Source organism: Idiotropiscis lumnitzeri, chromosome 3 (genome assembly GCF_059441095.1).
Source record: "Idiotropiscis lumnitzeri isolate Australia: NSW breed Sydney's pygmy pipehorse chromosome 3, RoL_Ilum_1.0, whole genome shotgun sequence".
NCBI classification, from domain to species: domain Eukaryota; kingdom Metazoa; phylum Chordata; class Actinopteri; order Syngnathiformes; family Syngnathidae; genus Idiotropiscis; species Idiotropiscis lumnitzeri.
In genome coordinates, this window is record NC_142393.1 from 4,567,917 (window position 1) to 4,590,292 (window position 22,376).

The window sequence follows — 22,376 nt, forward strand, 5'->3', positions numbered from 1 at the left end:
GCAAAAATGAAACAAAAAGCGGTTGGGAGGGTTGGGCGAATGTGCACCAGGAGTGGGCACATGACTTTAAAAGGAAAGGCCACGTGCTACAATTTAACACGCAACACTGTATTATATAAGTGATGGGTCTCAGCTTGTGTTACGTCCTTGGTTGTGCTCATCTGCTTTGTTTTACTGTGATGACTTACTTTTAACACTAGGGGGCGTAACAATTTGTCATTCGGGATAAAAGTGAAAGTCTGTCTGGATCAATAAATACTATGCGACGCCAGCGATTTGCTATGTTGATTACTCAGGAAATTTAATTGGTGATACAGCAACATGTTTATCTGTTTAAATCTAATAGAATTACTATTTGAGTTACTTTTGTTAAGTAATATAACTAATTAATTGTATTTCCAACTCAGGAAAAGTCTTGTGCGCCTGCGACATAATTGCAAATTAATAGCACATGAGCAGAAACAGCCAATCAGAAGCTTTAGAAGGGGCAAAGGCAGAAGAAAATAAATTGATCAGTGGAATTTTTGCGGCGGTTTTTCAAATTTAACTCAAATTGTAATCAACATTCCAAAAGCAACTCCATTTTAATTAGCATACTCATTTTCTCTCGGTAATGCAAGGTAAGTTTACGTTATCTTGTTACATGTACCGGTAATTTGCTACTCCCGACCCTGCTCATATGTTAAAAGTTAATGTAAGCAATGAAATTCCAATTCATTTGCCATCAGAGATGACGGCTACGCTGGGATTTTACTCAACCGTGTTTTCCCAACGTCTTCGAAGCACATCCACCCTTCTAGTTTCGAAAACGATGAATGTTATTACTGCTGAATAGTAACAGATGTATTACAGTGTGTGTGATACATTGCCTAAGATGGATAAAACGAGGAGACGTGTTGATTCACTTTAGATGTGGTCAAAGTAATGCAACCCAGTGCAGCTGGAGCCACTCCTCATATGGAAGTGTGTTTTGGGGGGGGGGGGCGGGGCACACCGATTAATCTTTGCAGTCTAGACAACCACAGACCGAAAGAGAGAGTTGATGAATTGACATTGGCGTATGAATATCTTGGCTGGTATTGGTAACACGAGGCCTCATTTTCTTTCCCAGAGATGTAAACTTTCTTGCAACTGATCGGACAATGGCTTTGCCTGGCAAGTGATGAAGGCTGTAGTGCCTTGTACAATCTAGGAAGCGCCAGTTCTGTCTGTTCCAGTGTTGAAGTGATACCCCTCAAATGACGAAGTGGAACGTGTTCACCACATCCTTGGACGAAGATGAATGTGGGCACGAGGTAGCGTGAGTACCATGTGTGGCTGTGGTGTCACCCCCCTTTTTATGAGGTCCTGCATTTTGCACGCTTTAAATGCTCTGTTTCATTACTTGTTGGTTTGAGTTTGGAAATGATTTTCTATATTTAGGAATAGCTGTCAGTCGAATATGATTAACTGCACACTAGCGGCATGCATTATTAGATATACCTGCAACCTTTCTGAAAATAATGACGTGACTCATATTTGATTGACAACGTTGCTGAAAATTGCACTGTATTGCTGGAAAAGAATGATTGCATTTTTTAAATACAATCCTTGTATTGGATTTTATCAGATTATGCCGGCGTACCAAATAATTTAAGATTACGCATTTGTGTTGTTTTTGCATTTGGGGGACTGTGGATAGTTCTTACTAGGAACAATGATGCAGCACACACTTTGAAAAATTATTTTGAAAAGAAATTGATTGATTTTTTTTTACATACCCAATTGCATTTTTTGAAAATGCTGATAAAAATTCAATATGGAATAGAGGCAAATGGGTGACAAATAAACGATAATTATCCAAAATGTGACAAAATATTGAAGGGAAATAAGTCTGCAAATATGCAAATCTGCTGTTGCCAAATTGCGAATATGCAGGGTGGACTTTAGTTTTAAGTTGTAATATCACCAATCACCACTAGATGGCTTTTTTTTTTTTTGGGGGGGGGGTGGATTTGGAATGATATGCAGCACAAACAGTACCTCAATAATTTTTGTAAAAAACCTCTTGTTGGTGTCGTGCTCAGCGGTTTTGTGCCATCCTTGAATGGTACCTTTATGCAAAAGAGCCCTTTGGACTTGATTAAACAAAATAGAAGAGTGTGGTTATGTTGTTTGTTAACCCTTTGCTGTTTGGTTATGATAGAAGATGTTTTATTCATACATTAAAAAATTAATGAATTAAAAATGAAATATATTTAGAGCACATATTTGGTCCATATTTAAAATAGCATTTTTGTCTTACATACAGTTAGAAAGTATGTGGTCCTAAATTGCCCCTCCACCCCAAATAGCATTGATTAAAAAAAAAAACATTTAAGTTGCCTTTCCCTGTACTAGAAGGTGCTTGTGGCAAAGGAAGCGCTTAACATGTGCAATAAGTAGCGGACTCATCATGTAAACATCTTACATCACAACAGGAATGTAACGAAACATATGAAGAGTTCTCTTAGTGAATCCCACAGAGGAAATTCTGATGTTAAAGCCGATGCTTAAAATGTTTTAATAAAGATAAGAATAATAGAAAAATACAAAGTGGGAATTAACGAGAGGTGGCATGTGATTAATTAATTTATTTCCAAAACAGATGAGCTGTCGCTTGCCATGTTTAAACCCCGCTTGGCGTTTCCTGCTGGCTCAGTTACAATGTAATGGCATTATGGCAATCCTGTGTCGTCCACGGGTTTATTTTTAGGATTACGCCACACACTACATGGACGCAAACAACAACGACGACGGTGGCTTCCTGCTTCATGCGTGTGCCACCAAGAAAGAGGACACTTGTACTCCAGCCGCAACCAATCTCTACAATTATACCACATTTAACTACGGATATATAATTCTAACATACAATTATTGAATTCTATTAATTATATAATATAAAAAGTCTCCACACCCCTGTTCAAATTGCAACTTTTTATGAGATTAAAAAAATTATACAGAGATAAATAATTTTAAAACAATTTCTCCACAGTTTTTATTTAATCCACAAAATAATAACAACAATACAAATGTATATATTTTACAGAGAAGAATTAAGTTTACTTTTATTTTAATGTTTTTTTTTTTATATTGATTAATGAAGCAAAAAAAAAAAGGGGGGGGGGGTGTTTGAGCACCACCCAGTGCCTATGTGTGCACGTGCCTGTTGTGAGCACTTTTGCCAAATCTATAAATGAAAGAAAAACAAAGGCAGAAAATGTGATACATATGCTGTGCAGCTCGTGTACGTCATTATATTGTGCAAGTAGTCCCCTTTTGCACAATATAATAACGTGGCTTTGTCATTATGTGTGCATTTGTTCCCACAGCAGCAGCAGCACGTCCCAACAGGACTGTTATTGCACCCCAGACCAGAAGCCGAGCAGGTGGGGGCTGAAAAGCAAGCTGGCACCGGGGCCAATGTGCAGCATGATGATGCAGTAAGATGGAGGCCAGCTCATATTCCACCGTGTCCTCTGCTGATGCACACGTACGGTATCAGCTAACTCTTCCCCCGCTAACAGCATTTTGAGATGCCGTTATGGCTCCTTGTAGCCATATAAAACAAACAAATTAACCGAGTTAATATATTCTACTGCCATAAACTGATGTCAGTTTAGCACAATGTGCCACCTTAATGTCTGAATGCCCCAAGAGATATATTTTCACATTATGAGTCATCACTTCATTTTTTATTTTTTTGCTTTGTGTTTCAAGCAAGCTTCAGAGTCAACGCTGCTCAAATGAAGTGGAGGAAAGTTTAGTTGCCGTGGGCAGTGATGCGACTATCTTCGCACACAACGTTGAATTTAGTGACCGAGCACTATTTGCGGTAGTGGTGTAGCTAGCAATTTGGTGTCAGTGGCTACTTATACGTGGCGTCTCGTTGAACAGATGTATAGCGCTTGTCCAGTAGGAGTTTTAATTGTTTGGTATCACTCAACCTGGATGGTTGTTTATGCAGGTGTCGTGATGCTAGCCTGGAGAGCAGCATGTAGCAGAGACTTCAAAGTAGCCTTAGCAGGATTTTTTTTATTTTAATCTTAACCAACTGGAAAGCACAAAGTAAAGGTCAGGAACCACTAAGTGGTCATACAATACAATGCGATTTTTAATCATTAAATGTAACAAAAAATGTTGCGGCTTGAACCGATTGAAATCATTTAAATTCATTTCTATGGGGAACATTGATTTGATAAATGTGTTGCAACATTTGTCAAAGAACGAATTCAATTTGTAAATCAAGTACTGCTGGATGTGTATCGTCACGTTACACTTTTCAAGCTAACAGCGTGCGTGCGAAGTTGGTATGGTTTCCCTCCAAAAGACTCTCTTCGTAGGCTACGGGTTCCGTGGCGAGCGTTCGCGTTCTCCTGCTGATTTGTTTGTTTGTGTGTGGGGGGGGGGGCGTGCTTCCACGAGAGGGGGTGGGCAATGGACAGTTGGACATACGGAGCGAGATGCAACGGTCTGTCGGTGGGAAGGGGCGAGCGGGGAGGCGATACTGGGGGGCGTCTCCCTCTCTCTCCAGTCCTGCTCATGAGCTCATGGTCGAGCCGGTTGGTTGCAGCAGCGCAGAGCTGAGCGTCAATTCTCACACTCCTCTTCGTCTTCCTCCAGGAATCATCGGTGGACTATGACCGCCTGTGCCGCAGCGAGCACGTCGTAACCGGCGTCGTGGCGCAGAGGAGCCGCACAACCAGCAGGTACGTGCAATCTTTTTCGTGGCGACTCTGCGGTGCGGCGTCACTTTTGCGCAGTGAAACGATGTGACGTGACGAAGCGTTGTGGACAGAATTGTAGGCTACTGTAGGTCATGTCTATTTCTCGCCACTGTACTCATTGTAAAATTTTACCACTTGCTCCTCCTCTGAGTGATTTCATATTTTGAATATTGTTAGGGGGTGGGTGGTCTAAACACATTGCGGTGTGTGTTTGTTTATGAAGTGGTGGGGGCCCCCCCATGAATTGTAAAAAATAAAATTTTTGTGGAACAAATGAAATCATTTTTTTTATTTAGAAATGTATTTGGAATGTACCGAAGTTCCTTGATTGCCAAAATTGTTTTAATTTATATATATATATATATATATATATTTATTTATTTAATGCAGTAGTGATACCTTGTTCCAGTCCACCAAAATATTTTTTGTAATTTTTTTTGTCGCCTTTAAAATTAATTAATGAATTAAGATAGATAGATAGATACCACTTCTGCTTGGTGGAGGTCATTAGTGCAGTTCATGCACTTAGCTCAACACAAATGACAGTCAATTAATCCACTAAATAATTGTTTCTCAAACCATAACTTGGAGGATGTCTATAAAATAATTTGCACTGAATTATATTATATCATTGTGAAAACAAAGTTCTTTCCTAAATATAGGGTCCGACACATCAATAGAACAAACGTACCAATGACTTCCCCTTCAGTGACCTTAGCTTTGGGCCTGTTGTAATTGTGACGTATCACATAAATGTGACATCACTGCACAATTTTCCATTTCTGTTCAACGGGATGTGAACCTTTTGGTTGGCACGTTCAAAGAATCTAATAATTCCCTCTTAAAAGAGAAAACCTCCTAATAATGATATCTGCTATCTCATATTAAATATATATTTCTGAAATGATGTGCAGTTTATTGCGCATTGGCTAATATGGACTTGGCGTACTGGCAATTTTATGTTTGTGATGCGCCATGATTCCAATAACCCCTGCAGTAAGTTTTTGCTCAAGCTGTTCTATTTTACTGTATCAGTTTGAGGAGAGTGTTGGTTTACAACTTAGTCATGCTGGCCGGGGCTTGTTGAAATGTGCTTGGCTACCAATCCCAGGTCAAATGGACAGAATATTGGGAAGTGAAACAGCACAGCCCACATGCAGCAAAGGGACATTTTCTGAGTTTATTCTGAGATCCCAATAAAATGGGAAATGGACCTTGGGTGGATGTTGTAAAGTTGTGAAGGATTACAAAGACTGCATTAGTTGAGATATAATGGTTTGTTTGCTTGATCACATGTCTCCCAATTCTCCATTTTAACTATGAGCTTCTTGGGTTTCATTAAACTGAGCCAGGAACCAAATTAGTCCAGCAAATTGAAATAGCATTACACCCGTCACCGTTAAACTAGCAGCAAGTGGAGCGACGCCTCTACATTTGTTCCACACTCGCAGGTGCACAGCACGTTGTGTTTGTGTGCAGTTGCAACACACGGGTTTGTCTGCATGGTGTCAACATGGCGTAGGATTCACAAGCATCCTCGTCAGGAATATTTGAACACATCACTCCGGGAGAGGAAAGTGGGCCAATGTGCTTCTGGATGTCAAGCGGAACCCGCCAGATGAACTCAATTCCGAAGAAAAACAACACACCCTGATCCACTGGCAGGACAAGAAGGCTTCATCTCTCCTCCAACGTGGCTCAACTAAAGATTTACAGCTTGTTTCTGCGGCCCGCTCATGGACAAGTTGGCATTTGCGTAAAGGCTGGAAGAGGACAGAAGCTAAGCCATGAAGCCGTGCCTTTGTATTGAGTTGTCTTTTTACTGCAATAATGGCTTACCTTGGAGGCTTTTAAAGTACAATACCTTCTCTGAAATTCCAGCAGTCTGTCTGGCCAGAAGTTCCAATTCTTAAAATGTCACAACTGAGAAATAAAACACAATTCCAATGAAGCACAAAGCCCACTTAGCATTTAACAACATTGCCGGCTTTTAAAAGCTTTGTCCCGAACGCATCAAATAGTCATCACAAATGTTACACCGGCAAATGTTTACCACACAACACTTCACTTAACACCTTTTATTGCATCCAGCTGCAACGGCGTGAAACCTTTGCGTTACTTTGTGTTGCAGTCTAACACTTGTGGACTTGTGATGTGGGTAGTGTCTTTGGCCCGGCAGTGTTTGGTGGTTGCACACGATTTAGCAGCTGTCTCGCGCGGTCACTTGTGGTGCGTCACTGAGAACGTGGGGCCACTATTTGGCCACCTGAACATACTCATTCTTACTGCATATGTGGAATGTGTGGCTTTGGGAATGATTGGGTTGGTGTTTGATGTGAAGCGTAACAGAAAAGGCAAAAATGTTCCGAATTTCTCAGTGAGCGGATGTCGATGAATGTCGCTTTGCTGAAAACATAAGGATGCTTCGTTTTGCGTTCATAGAGGAGGGGTTTTTTTTGGTGTTGCTTTGACTAAAGAGCAAATATTTGAGATCCGAGCACTGTACGGTGGCAGTGAACTCATGTTAGCTCAAATTTTATTGTCAAATCTGGTATTTTGTGTCATATTCGGAAATGTATGTCGCCATGGCAGTAAAATTCCTTGAATTAAAGATAAAATAAAAATAATTTCACATTGTTAAAACAACCATATAAGTCCGCAAGCTTAATGCTAACACATAATGCCTTGCACGGAAATAGCATTTATGTGTTAATGTTATAACACTTGATGCAAAGGATATTTAAACAAATGGTGCGGCAGCGCATTTAGATAGACTGTATGACAATACTTGGCATGCAGTAGAACCTCAGTTTGCAAGCGACCCGATTTGCGAACAATTCGGTTTACGAATAACTTTTTAAAGTCAAATTCCCTCGAGTTAAACAGTATTTCTGGCTTATAAACTGTTAGCATGGTCATGGAAGGCTCACGACTTTTTGCTTTTTCTCGTTTCCGGATGAAAACCATAGGCACCAAGGGTGGCCATTTAGGTCTTGCAGTCACCTCGGTAACCGTAAACATTGCGCACTGCACAAATCAACTTTGATTTCATCATTCTAAATTGGTTTTAACCTATCATTTTTAACCACTCAAATATTCAAAAATAAGGTAAAAATCATTTTCTTCCTTGGCTGGAACGGATTAATTGCATTTCCATTCCTTTCGATAGGAAACATTACCCCTATTGATGAACATGTCAGTCTGAGAATGGAACAAAATAGATTTGCAACCAGGATTTAGTCTGTATATTTAATCACACACTTATCAAAAATGTTAGTGTATTTTAGATTTGAAGCTGGAACAGATTATTTGCATTTCTATTCATTTCAATTGGAAACATTACCTCGGTTTACGAAAGCTTTAAGTTGCGAATGGTATAACGGAAACCAATTAAGTTTTGTAAACCAAGCTTCCACTGTACGATTGTTTTGAGTCATCAGCGTGCTCATGGAATCAATTCAACCCGTGTCTCAAGGCACAACTTGTACTTTTTATAAATCAGCCAGCGCTTTGGCCGCTATGGAGCGCAGCACTTGAATGTGAGCAGATAACCATTGTGTGAACTCCAAACCCCCTCCACCTCCCTTTTAGCCCCCTCCCCACAATAGCCCCACGCATGGTAGACAATGAAGTTTCCTGGAAAATCCTTCTATGGCCACCATCGTGAGTCAATATTTACAGGCCGCCTAGTGTGTGTTTGTGTTTGTACGAGTGTGCGTTGGGGGGTGAATCGGCGGATCCTCGAAACACCCTCCACGACCTTCAGCCTTTGATCTGACGGCGCAACATCAGTCAAAGATGCGGTAGGGCTCAGCACTTTTAAGATGGACATCCGTTTCGGATTGGGGATCAAAAGCAACCGCAATTGGTTCTGTATGGAGTCTCCTCTCTTCTTACGGTGCGACCTTGCCGGCTGGGAGGTAGCAGATTTGACACCTCCCCCAGGCGCAAGAGAGACATCGTTAACCGCCTTTGGACTATCTTAAAAGCTCAGCAGGCAGCTTTGAGGCAAGTTGGCTATCAGCACTGCAGTCAAATCAATTATACTCACGTTTATTTTGCTGGATTTTAAACAGCCCAACATAAACGGAATTATTAGCTGTGTTTGGAGGAGCAAATCTGTAAAATAAATAGGAGAAGCCAGAGAATATTATAGAGGCAATCCACATGTTATGCCAAGGTGTGGAATTTTTAACGGTCATACCCGTGGCCTCCCCCCACCACCCCACATACCAAGATAACCGCACATACTCTCCCTCCCATTTCCCCGCTTCTCGCTGGGCTTGCGCCGCTTCACAGACTCATGTGTGCGCCTACAGTACATGAGTCAATGCAAACATGTCATACAGTACGTCGCTGTGGTGTGTGGACGGGCCAGCGGGAATATTGAAACAGTTTGACACAGCCGCTTTCATACAGTTTTGTTGCTTTTATTTTCTATTGTAATGTTATGACAGTGCTTCTCAATTATTTTATGTTACGCCCCCCCCCCCTAGCAAGAAGAAAACAATTTGCGCCCCCACCCCACCACAAATATAAATACCGTATCTACCAGACTATAAGCCGCTACTTTTTTCCTCGATTTTGAACCAGGCGGCTAATACCATGGTGGAGCTTTTCGGTGGATTTTTCTTTCACCACTAGGGGCGCTCTATAGTTCAGAAAATACGCTAGCAAACCTGTTGCCATGTTGAAAGGCATTGGTTTAATCTGTTGATGTACCTTTATGTGCATTCACAGTACAAAATCGTTCTGTACATGCAGTAAACGACAATTTTTTTTCAACAGAAAACTGCGGCTTAGAGTCTGGTGATTTTGTTTTAAAACAAACCTACACCGTAGAGTTAATACTCGCTGCGCACAATGGGCAATGAGAGCGCCACTGCCAACTTCTGGAGTGGATGTGAAATTACACTTTATTGTAGTACGGCAGAAAAAAAAAAGCATGCTCCCCAAGGTCACACGCGCCACCCTCAGCATCGCACCGCCCCTCGCCCCACAATTTGAGAAGCACTGCGTTATAACAATAAATAAATGTTCACGTCAAAAGTTTGGTGTCGTATGTTCAAGGACCCGCTAAAGTCCCTTTCTATCCCCCATGAAGCAGCTTTTCCTCTCAGCTGGCTTCCTCTCGGACTGAGCTTTTTAACCCCGCTGCCACCTTGATAACAGAAAGTGTGTGGAGCCAGATTAGTTTATCTGCACTCTGTGCTAAAATAAAGAATTGCGAAACTGTGCACACACAAACTGTACTGGATGTGTCGAAACAGATTCACGCAGAGAATTATACCAAATAAAAGCACCCAAAGGCTTTTTTGTAAGATTCTTTTGAGTAAAAATGTTCTCAGTCGCGTCTTTTTGCTCTTTGAATGTTGAGTTATTTCTTGCTGTCTGCCATACAGAAAGGAACATCATATGCTGACTTTTGGGTTCAGTGTTGGAGGAGGGGGCTTACTCGGAAATTTGTTCAGTAGTGCATGAAGCAATGTTGCTCATGGGATGAAATACAGCCAATCATCTGCTTCTGTGTGGCTCAATCAGCATATGTTCTGGCATTTCTTTTAACTGTGTTTGGCTTCTCTTCACTCTGGAACCAAAATTAGGTTATATGCCGCTACCGTTCAAATTTCAATTCAAGTTTGCCACCAACGTTTGTTTTTATCCTTCTAATTGAACAGACATGTTTTGTGGTAAACATTTTTTTCTCAGAACTTTTAGGAAATACAGAAATAACATAAAAAGTAGAGTTTACAAGCACGACCGAGATTATTAATTTTTTTTGGGGGGGGGTAATTTTTTTTTTTCTGATGGCCAACAAATTGATGTGTGTCCCAAGAAACGTTCTCAGGAGTGAAAGCAAACATTTTTCTGCCAGGCTGTCTGGACGCTGGCACAGAAGGAAAAAAAAAATTCTCCCAAATCCTCCATGCACACCCCGCCTCGCTGTCTGCCCAGATGCATATGAACGAACCAACGCTGACTACTCCTGTTTATATATTAGCGTCGATTAAGAGATTAGCACCTGTTATGCTACTTAGTCATGTGACCAAGCAAGCGATGGTATAATCTTGATCGTGTTTCGCTCCTGTGCGATTCCATATTGTCAATAAGAATTTCCTGTTCTGGAGAAAGAACATATTGTGTAAGAGAGTGTGACGCCATCTGCACAACATGCACACTCCTCTCTGAGTGAATGAGCCGAATGATGTGTCCTTTGGAAGGCTAATATGAAGGAAATACTCAGACTGGCTGCACCCATCTGCCTTCTCCCCCCTATGGACTGCCACAAAGGGAACCGACGTGAGATTTCCCTTTCTTTGGGGATTAAGATTGGTTCTGTCTTTTTGTAGTTGTACACAGTTGTTTCATTTCAACGCGTTGATCCAGATAAAAACATTCAAGAGGTGCACCGGTGTGTCTTTCTCTGAAGCTCAGTTCTTTCAAGTCTCATTCATCAAACTCCTGCGCAGGCTAGTGCATGCTGGAGTGCTTTGGAACAAGACAGTGATGTGTTTATTAAAAGCCATTTCTCAAGGGTGATGTTATGTTTATGTTTGGCTGCCAGCCTACCTGAATGGAAACCTCACCAAAGTGGAAAGTGGAAATGGAACATCATAGTCTTGCAACGGCACATGCTGTGGAGAAAGAAGTCTTGGGACACACTTTTTTTTTATATATAAATTGATCAGGAGTTGAGGGTTGTAGGAGTGTCAAACTCAACAAAAGACATGTTTAATCGTCTCAGCGTATTATTACATTTATAGAACGGTTTGATGGATTATTAGTTTAAAATTAGATGATCAAGTTCAATTATTGTTGAAGTTTGTGCAGTTTTTTCATTGTTTTTGTTGACAATTTTACATTTTGGTGCAGATTTTAGCAAGGGTCATGGGCCACATTAAATGATGTGGCGGGCTGGATTTGGCCCACAGCCTTTAAGTTTGACAACCATGAGGCAGACCCAATTGGTCCTTTTTCAGCATGACCGCACCCTAAGAAAGCTGTTTGGATTGAATGATTGAATTTTGTGTGAATGCACAGAAGAGCCCTGACCTCAACCCCATCAAACAAATTCCCGCAAACGAATAATACTGGAATTTTCCACCTTTTCTGTATATTTCCTTCATTTTCACTTCCCGTGGGAATATTGGACCGCTGTCAATCAAATATCTCGATTACCCAAAAAAAAGTTGAGGCAAAATGGTTCAAATCATTTTTTTAACACAAACTCGTGTTACTGCAGAGTCAAGCTGTCACTGTTAGCTAGCTCTACATAGCCTACCACCGCTAGTTAGCCGTATTGTAATACACTAATGACAAACCCAACCGCCGGTGAACTTTCAATCTCTTCATTCAACGAACGGTAACGATAATATAATAATAAGCTGCTTGACACACAGACTGGCTCACAGTTCGCCTGCTAACAGCCAGTCGACACTCTCGTTCGCTGACTCCCACGTCACTCACCAGACCAGGCCCCACCTTTTAAACCGCACATACTCTCCCTCCCATTTTTTAAAGTCACACACACTCAAAGTCAAAGAGATGAGGATTGTGATCGGAAGGGGACGACAATAGCTACACATTAAAAATTCACATTTTGATGTTTAGTAGAGCAAAATAATTTTTTCCTGAGATAATCTGGAAAATAATACATTGTTTAAAAAAAGATACCTGCATACCGTATTTTGTCCATATATTGCAATTTCCTAATGACGATTTCTTTGTTTTATATATAGTTGTCATTTTATTTTAACCAGCTTGTCCTTTCTGCTCTAAATTTAAACCTTCACTTGTTCTTCTCATTAGGATTTTGTTCTTCCATCCGCCCGCGGTTCCCTCCGCTGTCAGCTTCATCTCATCACTCGGCCTTCTTCACATTGGTGCTTCACCCGCCGATCCAGCCTTGTCCTGAAAATAACTCCGCTTTGTTAAAATTGCCTGCCTCTGTACCGGCACTGGCCCAATTCAACAATGAGCTCAACGCTTGCTGTATCACTAGGCTGGAATTATTCACGTTGAATGGAGGAAAAACGGAAAAGAGGAAAGGAAGGGAGTTGAACTGGACACCGGCCAATGCGCCTGAAAGTAGACGAAGTGACTGAGACGGGAAAAAAAAATAAACACTGAGGCTACTGTTATGCGGCACACTTATATTTCTGCACTCATGCTCAATTCTCTTGTTTCTCTGCATGGGAAATTGTATTGTACGATTCTGATTTTCTAACCGCTGTCTGTGACTTCTCACTTGGTGACTGTGGGAGCTGTCATTTGTTTTTCTTTTTCCAAATTTGGAGTACTCACCCAGCAAAAAAATAAATAAATAAATCACCTTAAATGAGGTCATGAGCGTCAAAGGTGCAAGCGAGTCGTCACGACTGTGAGTGAAACCTCGGTGAGTCATTGGCAATAGAATGAGTCCTCCCGCAGGCGTATGCACACACGCACACACACACGCACACACAGGATGATTTCGGCTCCTAATGTTTAACGCTGAAGTTTCAGCGTGGTCTTGACTCTCCCGCTTGGGGGGTTTCTGCCATTGTGAGTCACAGATAGAGGCCGGCGTGAACAAGAAAGGTTTACGTAAGCTATGTGCTAAAACAGGCAGAAATTAGTTTTGGGGAAGAGGGAAGGGCGGCCGGGAATGGAGTGTGTGTGGATTGTGTCATCTTTAACGCTTAAGGTGTTTTTTTGTGGGCTCAAAATACTTGATGAAAGATGTCAAACCGACGACTCAAGACTGCTAAGTCATTGACATCATCGAGATAACGAAACAGCCGAGCTATGAAAATATGTGGCGCTTTTGATAATCAATTATGAATTTTGTAAAATTTTGATTTGATGCTTTTGGGAAAAATGAAAGCTACTGTGCTGTGTATTGTGAAAGCAAGCACTTGACGCATCCCTGCAGGACTGTAGCTGACGTGTCAGACTGCAAAACCCCCGACAGGAGTTTCTCTGACCTGACCATGACATGACCTCTGAGTCAGCGTAGAAAGTCCACAGAATCATCAAAGAAAATATAGAGACAAGTTGCTTAGTTTTTTTCCCCCATACAAATATTTGCTTTAATTATGTATTCAATATCCAGCTTGAGTCGTTTATAGATAGACTGCGGTGACTTCCCACTTGCGTACTAAACTCAGAAACTAAGGACCAAATATGAGTTGGCCGTTCGTAAACAAAATTAATGGTACAACATTTCAAGTGTGAAGATTTAACTAAAATCCTAAGGACAATACATATCATATCCACACGCTTAGGAATTCATTGAAACAAGACAATATGCTTTTTTCCAAATCCATTAAAGATAATTTAGACAAAATTGAGGTTGGCATGTGCTCACATTCTTAACTAGGGGTAATTTCGAGTGACCAATCAACCTGCTATGCACGTTTTCGGAATGTGGGAGGAAACGGGAATACCCGGAGAAAACCCACGCAGGCACTGGGGAGAAAAAGCAAACGCCACACAGGAAGGCCAGAGCTGGAATCGAACCCACGACCTCTGCACTGTGATGTCATCATGCTAACCAGTCATCCACCGCGCTGACCTGCCTTTCTATGTCGCTTAAAAAATATCAGCAAGATCATCAGTGACGAGTCAAAATCAACATCACATAAGCGACCATTAAAAACAAAATATGTACTGTACTGCCAAACAATAGGCAATTCTAAATCTGTTTCCGGTGGGCTATGACATCTTTTTGCAACAGAAAATGTAGTAAATGCTTGTCTTTTTTTTTTTCTGCATCCACAGAAGTCCAGTGTGAGGATGGTGTAGCAGCACGTGGCACCGCTCCCTCCTCAGGCCATGGCTTCCATGCCACTCCTTTTAGTAAGCTTCCTCATCTCCTCCCTTCATCCATCTGATGCCCAGGTCATCATTGGCACATCGCCCTCCTTCTCTCCCGTGGATGTTCCTAAAGACTCTCAACCCACCAAGCAGACAGATGGATCCTGGTCCTCTTTGCCTTCCGGCGGGCGCGCTGTCGTGCCAGCTAAGGTTACAGCGCGGGATCGGCTGACAACAACAAATGCACCGCAGCAAGAGGCGAGAATACGCTCGGCTGCCTCGACCGTGTCGAGCCTTTCTTCTCAGACGCGTAGCCGTGGGACAAACGCCAGTCGGCCAAACGTTACCGGGCCTAAGATGGACTCAAGTGGCACGCCACCAAATGAGACATCGGAGAAGCAAAAAGTCTTGACGACATTTTCGCTCGGTTTACCCAGCAGTGACAAACCGGTGACAGCGAGCGGTCTACTTAAAGAGGCGAGTGATTTGCAGGGCCTCGGATCAGGTGGTGCAACACTGATGCTTGAAAAGGAGGAATTGCTCGCTCCTGTGCCCACGACTGCTGATGAATTGGCTCAGTATCAACCTCAAGCACAGACTAAAATAGCTGATGTGCACAATTCATCAGTCGGTACTCAGCCTATGGCGCCTCGAGTGTTGGCACTGACGACACAAACCGTATCACGAGCTTCGCCGTCTCCCGTAGTAACACAGGCCACACCTCCTGCTGTTGTAACAGGTGAGGAACTTGATTCTGTTTGAGCATTTGTTTTAAAATCAACACTTGCACTTCACAGTTCTGTCATTTCTCAGGTGATTTGCCACTTCCCATTGGCAGAAAAAATGAGGCCGGGGCTGCGGTGACTTTAAACAGATCCTCTACTGCCACCACACTCGGCTCTACTGGAAAACAACCACAGACTCCCGCGCAGCCAGTCACCAATCGAAGCGAGATGATTTCACTTTCAAAGAGCATGACGGAGAAAGTAGCTGTAACAACTGCAGCGAATATGCTTCAAATTACTCCGTCGGATCAGAAAACACCAACCAAAACAACCAATAAACCCAAGAAAACTACACATGTGGACCGATACAGAACAAGGACGACTGTGCAACCAACACCAACAGGTACTTGAGGAATTTACATGAAGCAAACCGGTAGAGTTGGGCAGTCCGGAACGGGCGGAACGGTCCAGCCCTCCGTCCCAGACGGATGCCCATTTTTAGGGCGGGGGGGGTAACACATTTTTAAAAAGTGTTCAATTAACAAAGGCCGGAGGTTAAGTTTAGTCTGGTCCACGAATCGGCTCGTGTGTGTGGGTGTGGGGGTGTGTGTGTGTGTGATGAAACCACTCGCAAAATGGGCAATCCCTATAACACCAACTGTCCGTACTTACTTGCATTGGGCACGTTCAGGCAGAAAAAGAAAGAAGAAGGAGATGAATAATAAGGAGACAAATAAGACCGTAATAAGATAAGCAGATTTGTATAGTAAATTAGCCAGCTAATAATGTTTAAATAAACCTCTGCCGTTAGTATCTCTGCCGAAGGGTCAAGGCCGGAACCGTTCCAAGATAGCGTGGGACTGACCGGCAAAAAAAGGGTCAAGTGCCCACCTCTGCAAGCCAGCTTGCCTAACTAGTCCGACCATTTTTATCCACGACGATAAACAAATCAGTTTCATGACAAATAGACAAATACTCCAAAGGTGAGAGAAAAGCATTTTCAGGTCGACCCAGATGGTAGAAAGTCTGAGCAGGAGGCGTCAGGGTGGGATGCAAGCAGGGAAATAACCGGGATCCTTGGCAAACAATCATACAAGAGGAAAAATGGTTCCGAAAAAAAAAAGGTTGATACAGAAGCAAAGGGTTGGCTGAATGTGTGGTAAAGAAAAAAAAGCTATAGAAACTCAGAGAATGAAGTTGGTAATGAAAAGCAGATGTATAGAAAACGGAATCCGGGGTTTGCGGAAAAGCACATGGAAAAAGGGAAAGTGTGACACATGGGCCGATTGTGAGGGAACAACATGGTCATGGCTCCGCGTAGACATCTTTTGTATTAGTCCCTTGCCACATGTGTGCATTCAATACTCCGGTGCATGCGGTTTGGGGCAGACTCCAGACTCGAGGTGAGTTAAGCATACCCAGCTGTGCATTGTGGAATGTGTCCAGATCACACCCCTTGTAAGAAATAGTTGGAAGGAAGGAAGTCAAGCAGCTTGACACAAACCAAGAAGTGTTCTTAATCACTTGCAAGTGAATAATGACTCACTCGGCTGTGTCACGTGCTCCAAGTGGCCAAAATATGAAATTACTGTTTGACCTCTTCGTGCTCGCAGAGCCTTACATCTCCATGAATTAGCCTGTGACATCGCACATGTGTTGTCTCTTAAGTAGTCACGGTGCAGGAACAAAGAAATGAAGCGTTCAAACGTGACAATGACAGATTAGGCTGTCATATGACATAATCCTGTAAAATGTGGTTGTGTTCTCAGGTACACTGAAATGCTCTGTGGCGTTATGTAACAAGGAGCCCTTCCTATTAATTACATAATTAAAACATGTAATTGCGACTCTTACAAATATGTCTTGCTCTGCATTATTATATTATTTCTCCTTTTGAGTTCAATCAAGGTGAAACGTCGGTCTTTAGTTTTAACAGACTTTTAATGTTGTCTACGTGTTTTTACGTGTTTAAAAAAACTCCGCCACAATGCTGTCAGAACTAAGAAAATAGCAATGAAGAAACTCAATTAGCACACAAAATGTGGATGGGTCACACAAAAAAATAAAGAAAGCAAATAGCACAATAGTTACCTCGTTGGCCACGTCTCAAAAGGAATAAAAGTTGACACAAATCTTCACAAACAAAACAGACGACTCCTTTCTTCTTTTCTAGGTACAGCGCCTCTTGTGGCCATTATGTATATATGTGGAACAAAAAAAATAACCAAAATTAATTACCTGAAAATTATAACTTACTTTACATTTTGACATGAAATAATGCTTTTTTTATCGTGCTTTTTAACCACTTTGAAAGCATGAAATAAAAGAAGGAAATAAATGAGAGGTGGTTTTGATGGCAGCTACATTGAAATTGTATCTCTAATGTTTTGCCTTTCGTGTTCAATTAGAATGACTTGATTTGTAATATCCCGGTCGTCCCTCCAGTGGCTCAAATTTGTTCTGTCGACCCTGTGAACTGACATTGTCGGTTCTCGTGTAGGAGGTATTTGCAGTGCTGCTGCTTACATCACCATGCTCACAATCGTAGTTTAGAGATTTCATTAGATGACTTCCTTCCTTTGTCCAAATCATATTTAGACCTCGAGTGATTTAGCTCCATAACAAATTAGCAATATAATGAGATTGGATTGGACCAGCTGGTCCGAGCTTGTTACAAGGATGGTGAGCTGCTCCCTCTAGTGGCTTTAGCGCCACATTTCAAATGGTTGCGCTTGAGTAGTTTTTAATGGATATGTGTTATATATCTAATTATATTGGCTACAAATTTTTAAATATTACAATTTTGAAATGATGTATTTAATCTTTTTTTTTCTTTCTATTTTCAGACAACCCGTCGTTCCGGACTACTAGTGTTGCACCAGTCACCCACACAAGCTTCACTGAGCCGAAGAATCGCTCCATCTTGTTAGCGGATCCTCATCTTGCTTCTAAGTCGTCGCCTTCTGCCAGCGCTGAGCCGTCCCCAAATGAAAGCTTGATCTACTGGGGTGACCTGAGCAGGAATCTGACTCTAGCGTGGGAGCTGCATGTCTACGGCTCAGCAAGCCTTTTCCTGCTTTTGTTTGCCGGGTCTGCTCTCGGGCTCATCTTGTCGCCAGGTTCAAACTGTCCTCATCGGGGTGCCCTCGCTCTGGCCAACGCCCTGTTGTTTCTGGTCGGAGGACTTCGGTCGTCTCTCTTTCTGATTGATCCCTACGGGACGCAGAAAATCCTCCCTCGTTCGGCCGTCGCGGCCATTTATAACTTGCCGCTGCACATGCTGGTGTGGACGCAGGCTGCCGTGGCCCTGCTGGCCTTGAGGGTGGCCGGAGTGACAGTTTTACCTTCGACGTTGGAGCGTCCTCCCCTGGTGGCCGTGTTGGCTGTGCTGCAGTGCACTCTGCTGCTGGCGGCAGATCTGCTTTCGCCAGCTCTGTCACCTGTGGTGCCTGTCACACTGCAAGTTCTCTCCCTGTGCTGGGGTCTAGGTCTCTGTCTGGGATTCCTCTTCTATGTCTTTCCACGAATACGTTGCCCTCCCATTTCTCACCCTGGAGTTGCCGAAGAGGCCAGGAGAAAGGCTTGGACAGGGAGCAGGAGAGAAGGGATGATTCTTGGAAAGGTGCTGGCGGTTTGTGCGGTTTTTGGAGCGCTGTGCTGTGGGCTACACGTTCATGCCACTCTTTGGCTCTATGGACTTCTTGGCGACTGGATGAGCTTCAATTGGGGCTGGTGGCTGGTTCATTTCTGGGCCAGACTCCTTGAGCTAGCCTGGGGATTATGTCTCCTTCTCTTGGCCTCGTGGGTGTTCTGGAAGCCTCAGTGTTGCACAGGAAGAAACGAGGCGGGAGCAGGAGATGGAAGAACAACAGGAGACATGCCCTCCCCTGGACATTCTGGAGGCTCCTCCCACAGACACACATGCTGGTCCAAGATAGTCCAGAGTTTGACGGGGAAACCTTGCAGAAAGTCCGATAGTAACGGTGTTGGAGCAGGAGGTCAAGCAGAGGTGCCCAACAACTGGGCCGGCCAAGAACGTTCTGGAGTCGACATCACAAAGAGTCTCATCAGGAACCATAATCACGATCACACAGCTGCCCAACCACAGTGCGTCAAAGATAGCAACCGAGTACGCAACCACAGGGGGCGTTCTGCAGAACGCGGCATATCTGATGGCTCCGCCGGCTCCCTGCTGAGACTGCAACCACTTGGACTGACTCCACAGCGCTCCGTCAGTGGAAGTCTGGAGCCGGATAGGGACACCTCCCTCTCTATGTGCGAGTTTGATCTTCGGCCCCCGTCTCCCATTAACCTCACCCGCAGCATTGATGAGGCACTGCATCGAGAACACCTGCTCGAAGGGGGTAGTTTATTTCATCCTTTTAACCAAACGTTGCAATCTCCTTCCCCTGGATCTGGAGTCAGTCCGGGGCTCTGGCTGCGCAGAAACAGTGACCCTCAGTTCTCTGAGAGCAGCGAGGCTCCGACAGAGTCCTCCATGCCTCTGGGGGGCAGCGTTCTCAGCAGTGTGCCTAGCCGGCAGGTGACTGCCCCCCCCACGCCATCCCACCAGGGTCACAGGTGGGCTGGGAACGAGGCGGCAAACGTCCCCTCGTCGGTGTCTTGTCCCGTGTCACTTCACCCCACCAGAACATCAACGGGACATCTGGGGGAAGATGGAGTGGATGACACACGACCCTTCATCACACCAGACTCGGAGCGGGGGCGGGGGAGGGCAACAAGGCCTGTCGGGTCACGAAGTTACCTGGAAGTCAGCCGACATGACGACTCTGCCAGTGTGAGCAGCGAAATTATTGACTTGTGAAATAAAATCTTAGACATGACAACTAGGGGCACATATCAAACACGCCATTAAGTCATTCACTACCAGTCGTGTTAAAAAAAAATGGATATTTGACGTCTTTAGCCGTCAATGGCAGTCAATGAGTTAAAGATTCAGAGACAAAAAGATGAATTTGAAATTTTCCTAAAACGCATCCATCCATGCATCCAATTTCTGTCGCGCTTGTTCTCACAAGAGTATCAGGTGAGCTGGACTCTATCCCACCAGATTCATCGCCAGCGAAAAAGAAAACCTAAACAACGTCACACGTCCCACAATGCAATGTGAACGACACCATTTTGGCAGGATTGAAAGCGTTGATAACGAACGCTGAACCTGAATTTTGCTATGAAGTCAGAACGGTCTCAATAATCTGAAATGTTTCTGTCCAATCTGTATAAATTTTAGCTAAATTTACTGGCCTACGAAATGATGTCAAGTTTCCGAGGACACCTCAGACATGACATGCGTGAAACAAACGCACATTCCGATCGCACAGTCGCTGTTGATTTGCAATCGGCCTCGTTCAGCTACCACCTAAAATATAATTAAATCATTAAATTGTCTTGAGAACATTGCTCACGTCATAATTGGTACCGGTGAAAAGACAAACTGTGCTCTAGTGTTTTTCATAGCTTTTGTTTATGTACACGTATCGTGATTTATTTCCGTTGTCCATATGGTTGTGTGAATTTTCATTTCAATTTTCCTGTGTCATGTAAAAATGTGCCATGCATGATTTTCCTTTGTTCTGTGCTCATAATGGTTCTGTAAAACCGTATTTTGAAGCTCTTAATATGCTACCGCTTCTCCGGGCTGCTTTGGAACTGATGACTTATTGAGGTAGTACACAAAAACCAGTTGCACTGGCTACAACATGAAATACGTGCTTCGCTTTAGGCGATGAGCACTTTCATTAGACAGGAAATCAAAACGAGAAATATTCAACTTCAACCTGCCACAAGTGTCCAGCACTGCGCCGAGAAATCACGTCTGGCTTGGCATGAACTCACAAACGCAGCACTTAACTTTTCATCAAAGCACTAGATTGAAGTATTTTATTACTCTAGATAAAAGTATCTTTCAAATATATTATATAGACGCAACAATGTAAATACTTTTATTTTTATGTTAAATAAAGATATATTTGAAACGTAGTCACGTTTGTCACTGTGAAAGACAATCGGAAGTGCTTTTTGCGGACTGTGCCGTATTGTTGTTTTGCTATCAGGAGTTTCTCAGCCACGCTAGGGATTGAAATATCGATGCGAAAGGGATTGCAAACATTTTTTGATTCCTTTTCAAAGGAATAGTAGAAAACAAGTATTTTTCATGAAAAATATGCAAAGTGGCTTTATTAATTATGTGCAATTGGTAGATTGCAGGGCAAGACACATTAAAATCGCCGCAGAATTTTCCGGACTATAAGGCGCACATGTATAAAAGCTGCAGCAACTTTTTGGGGGCAAAGAAAACGATATACATGCCGCACCAGAGTATAAGCCGTGGTTTTCTATGTCGAAAAAAAAAGACTTGTTTACTGCATATACAGAACGATTTTGTACTGTGAAAGGTACATAAACAGTGCCTTTTAAAACGGCAACAACTTTGCTAATTAAAACAGAACAGACCCAAGAGAAAAAAAATCAAGATTATTTAGCGTATTTTCTGAACTATAGAGCGCTCCTAGTGGCGAAAGAAAAATCCACAGAAAAGCCGCACCGCTGTATTAGCCGCACGGTTCCAAATCTAGGAAAAGATTTGCGGCTTATAGTCCGGAAAATACGAGAATTGTTTGCTTTCTTGGACGACAGGGATGATTTTTCCACAAGTGACCAATAGCTTTTTTCATGCATCAGACCACGACAGGATGACGTCCAGTTGTCAGAGTGACGCTTAAGTTGTTTAGTGATTTTCGTCCAATGGCCTTGTGTTGTGCTCGACATTCCAATGGATTTGTAAGATGTTGCTGTCTTGCTGTTCCCTCTTCTTTTCTTCTCTCCACACCAGAATGAAAGTACCAAAAAGCGTTGTTCACTGTTGCCCCCCTCTATGAAGCATTTCGTGCCATCCAAAATGAATCCATGTGCCCGCCCTAATTGTGTAGTCCGAGTTTAGAGATTCAGTATTTGAGCTGTTTATTTGGGTCATTTAACATTTGTTTTTTCATTTCACAGAATTTCATGTGTGGATTCAAATAAAAAAAATGATCGCAATTCATGTTTACTGTGTTTGCTAGTTACATTACATTAGCGCTTCTCAAAT

The 22,376-nt window shown here is 42.8% G+C and overlaps 1 protein-coding gene across 1 annotated transcript; it reads left to right on the forward strand.

The window, feature by feature from the left end:
- Positions 1 to 4,550: 4,550 nt before the first annotated feature.
- LOC148339502 (uncharacterized) lies at positions 4,551 to 22,327 on the forward strand. The gene is made up of 4 exons (XM_088291466.1): positions 4,551 to 4,727; positions 14,508 to 15,282; positions 15,357 to 15,671; positions 18,115 to 22,327. Exons 2-4 carry the CDS (start codon positions 14,562 to 14,564, stop codon positions 20,091 to 20,093), a joined length of 3,015 nt encoding a protein of 1,004 aa, XP_088147592.1. The 5' UTR covers positions 4,551 to 4,727; positions 14,508 to 14,561; the 3' UTR covers positions 20,094 to 22,327.
- Positions 22,328 to 22,376: the final 49 nt, after the last annotated feature.

Excerpts from the sequence above, each read along its gene's own strand:
- LOC148339502 (XM_088291466.1), top strand. The coding sequence starts at position 14,562 with ATGGCTTCCATGCCACTCCTTTTAGTAAGCTTCCTCATCTCCTCCCTT. Across the intron at positions 15,283-15,356 it reads ACCTCCTGCTGTTGTAACAG|GTGATTTGCCACTTCCCATT; the intron begins GTGAGGAACTTG and ends GTCATTTCTCAG. Across the intron at positions 15,672-18,114 it reads TGTGCAACCAACACCAACAG|ACAACCCGTCGTTCCGGACT; the intron begins GTACTTGAGGAA and ends TTCTATTTTCAG.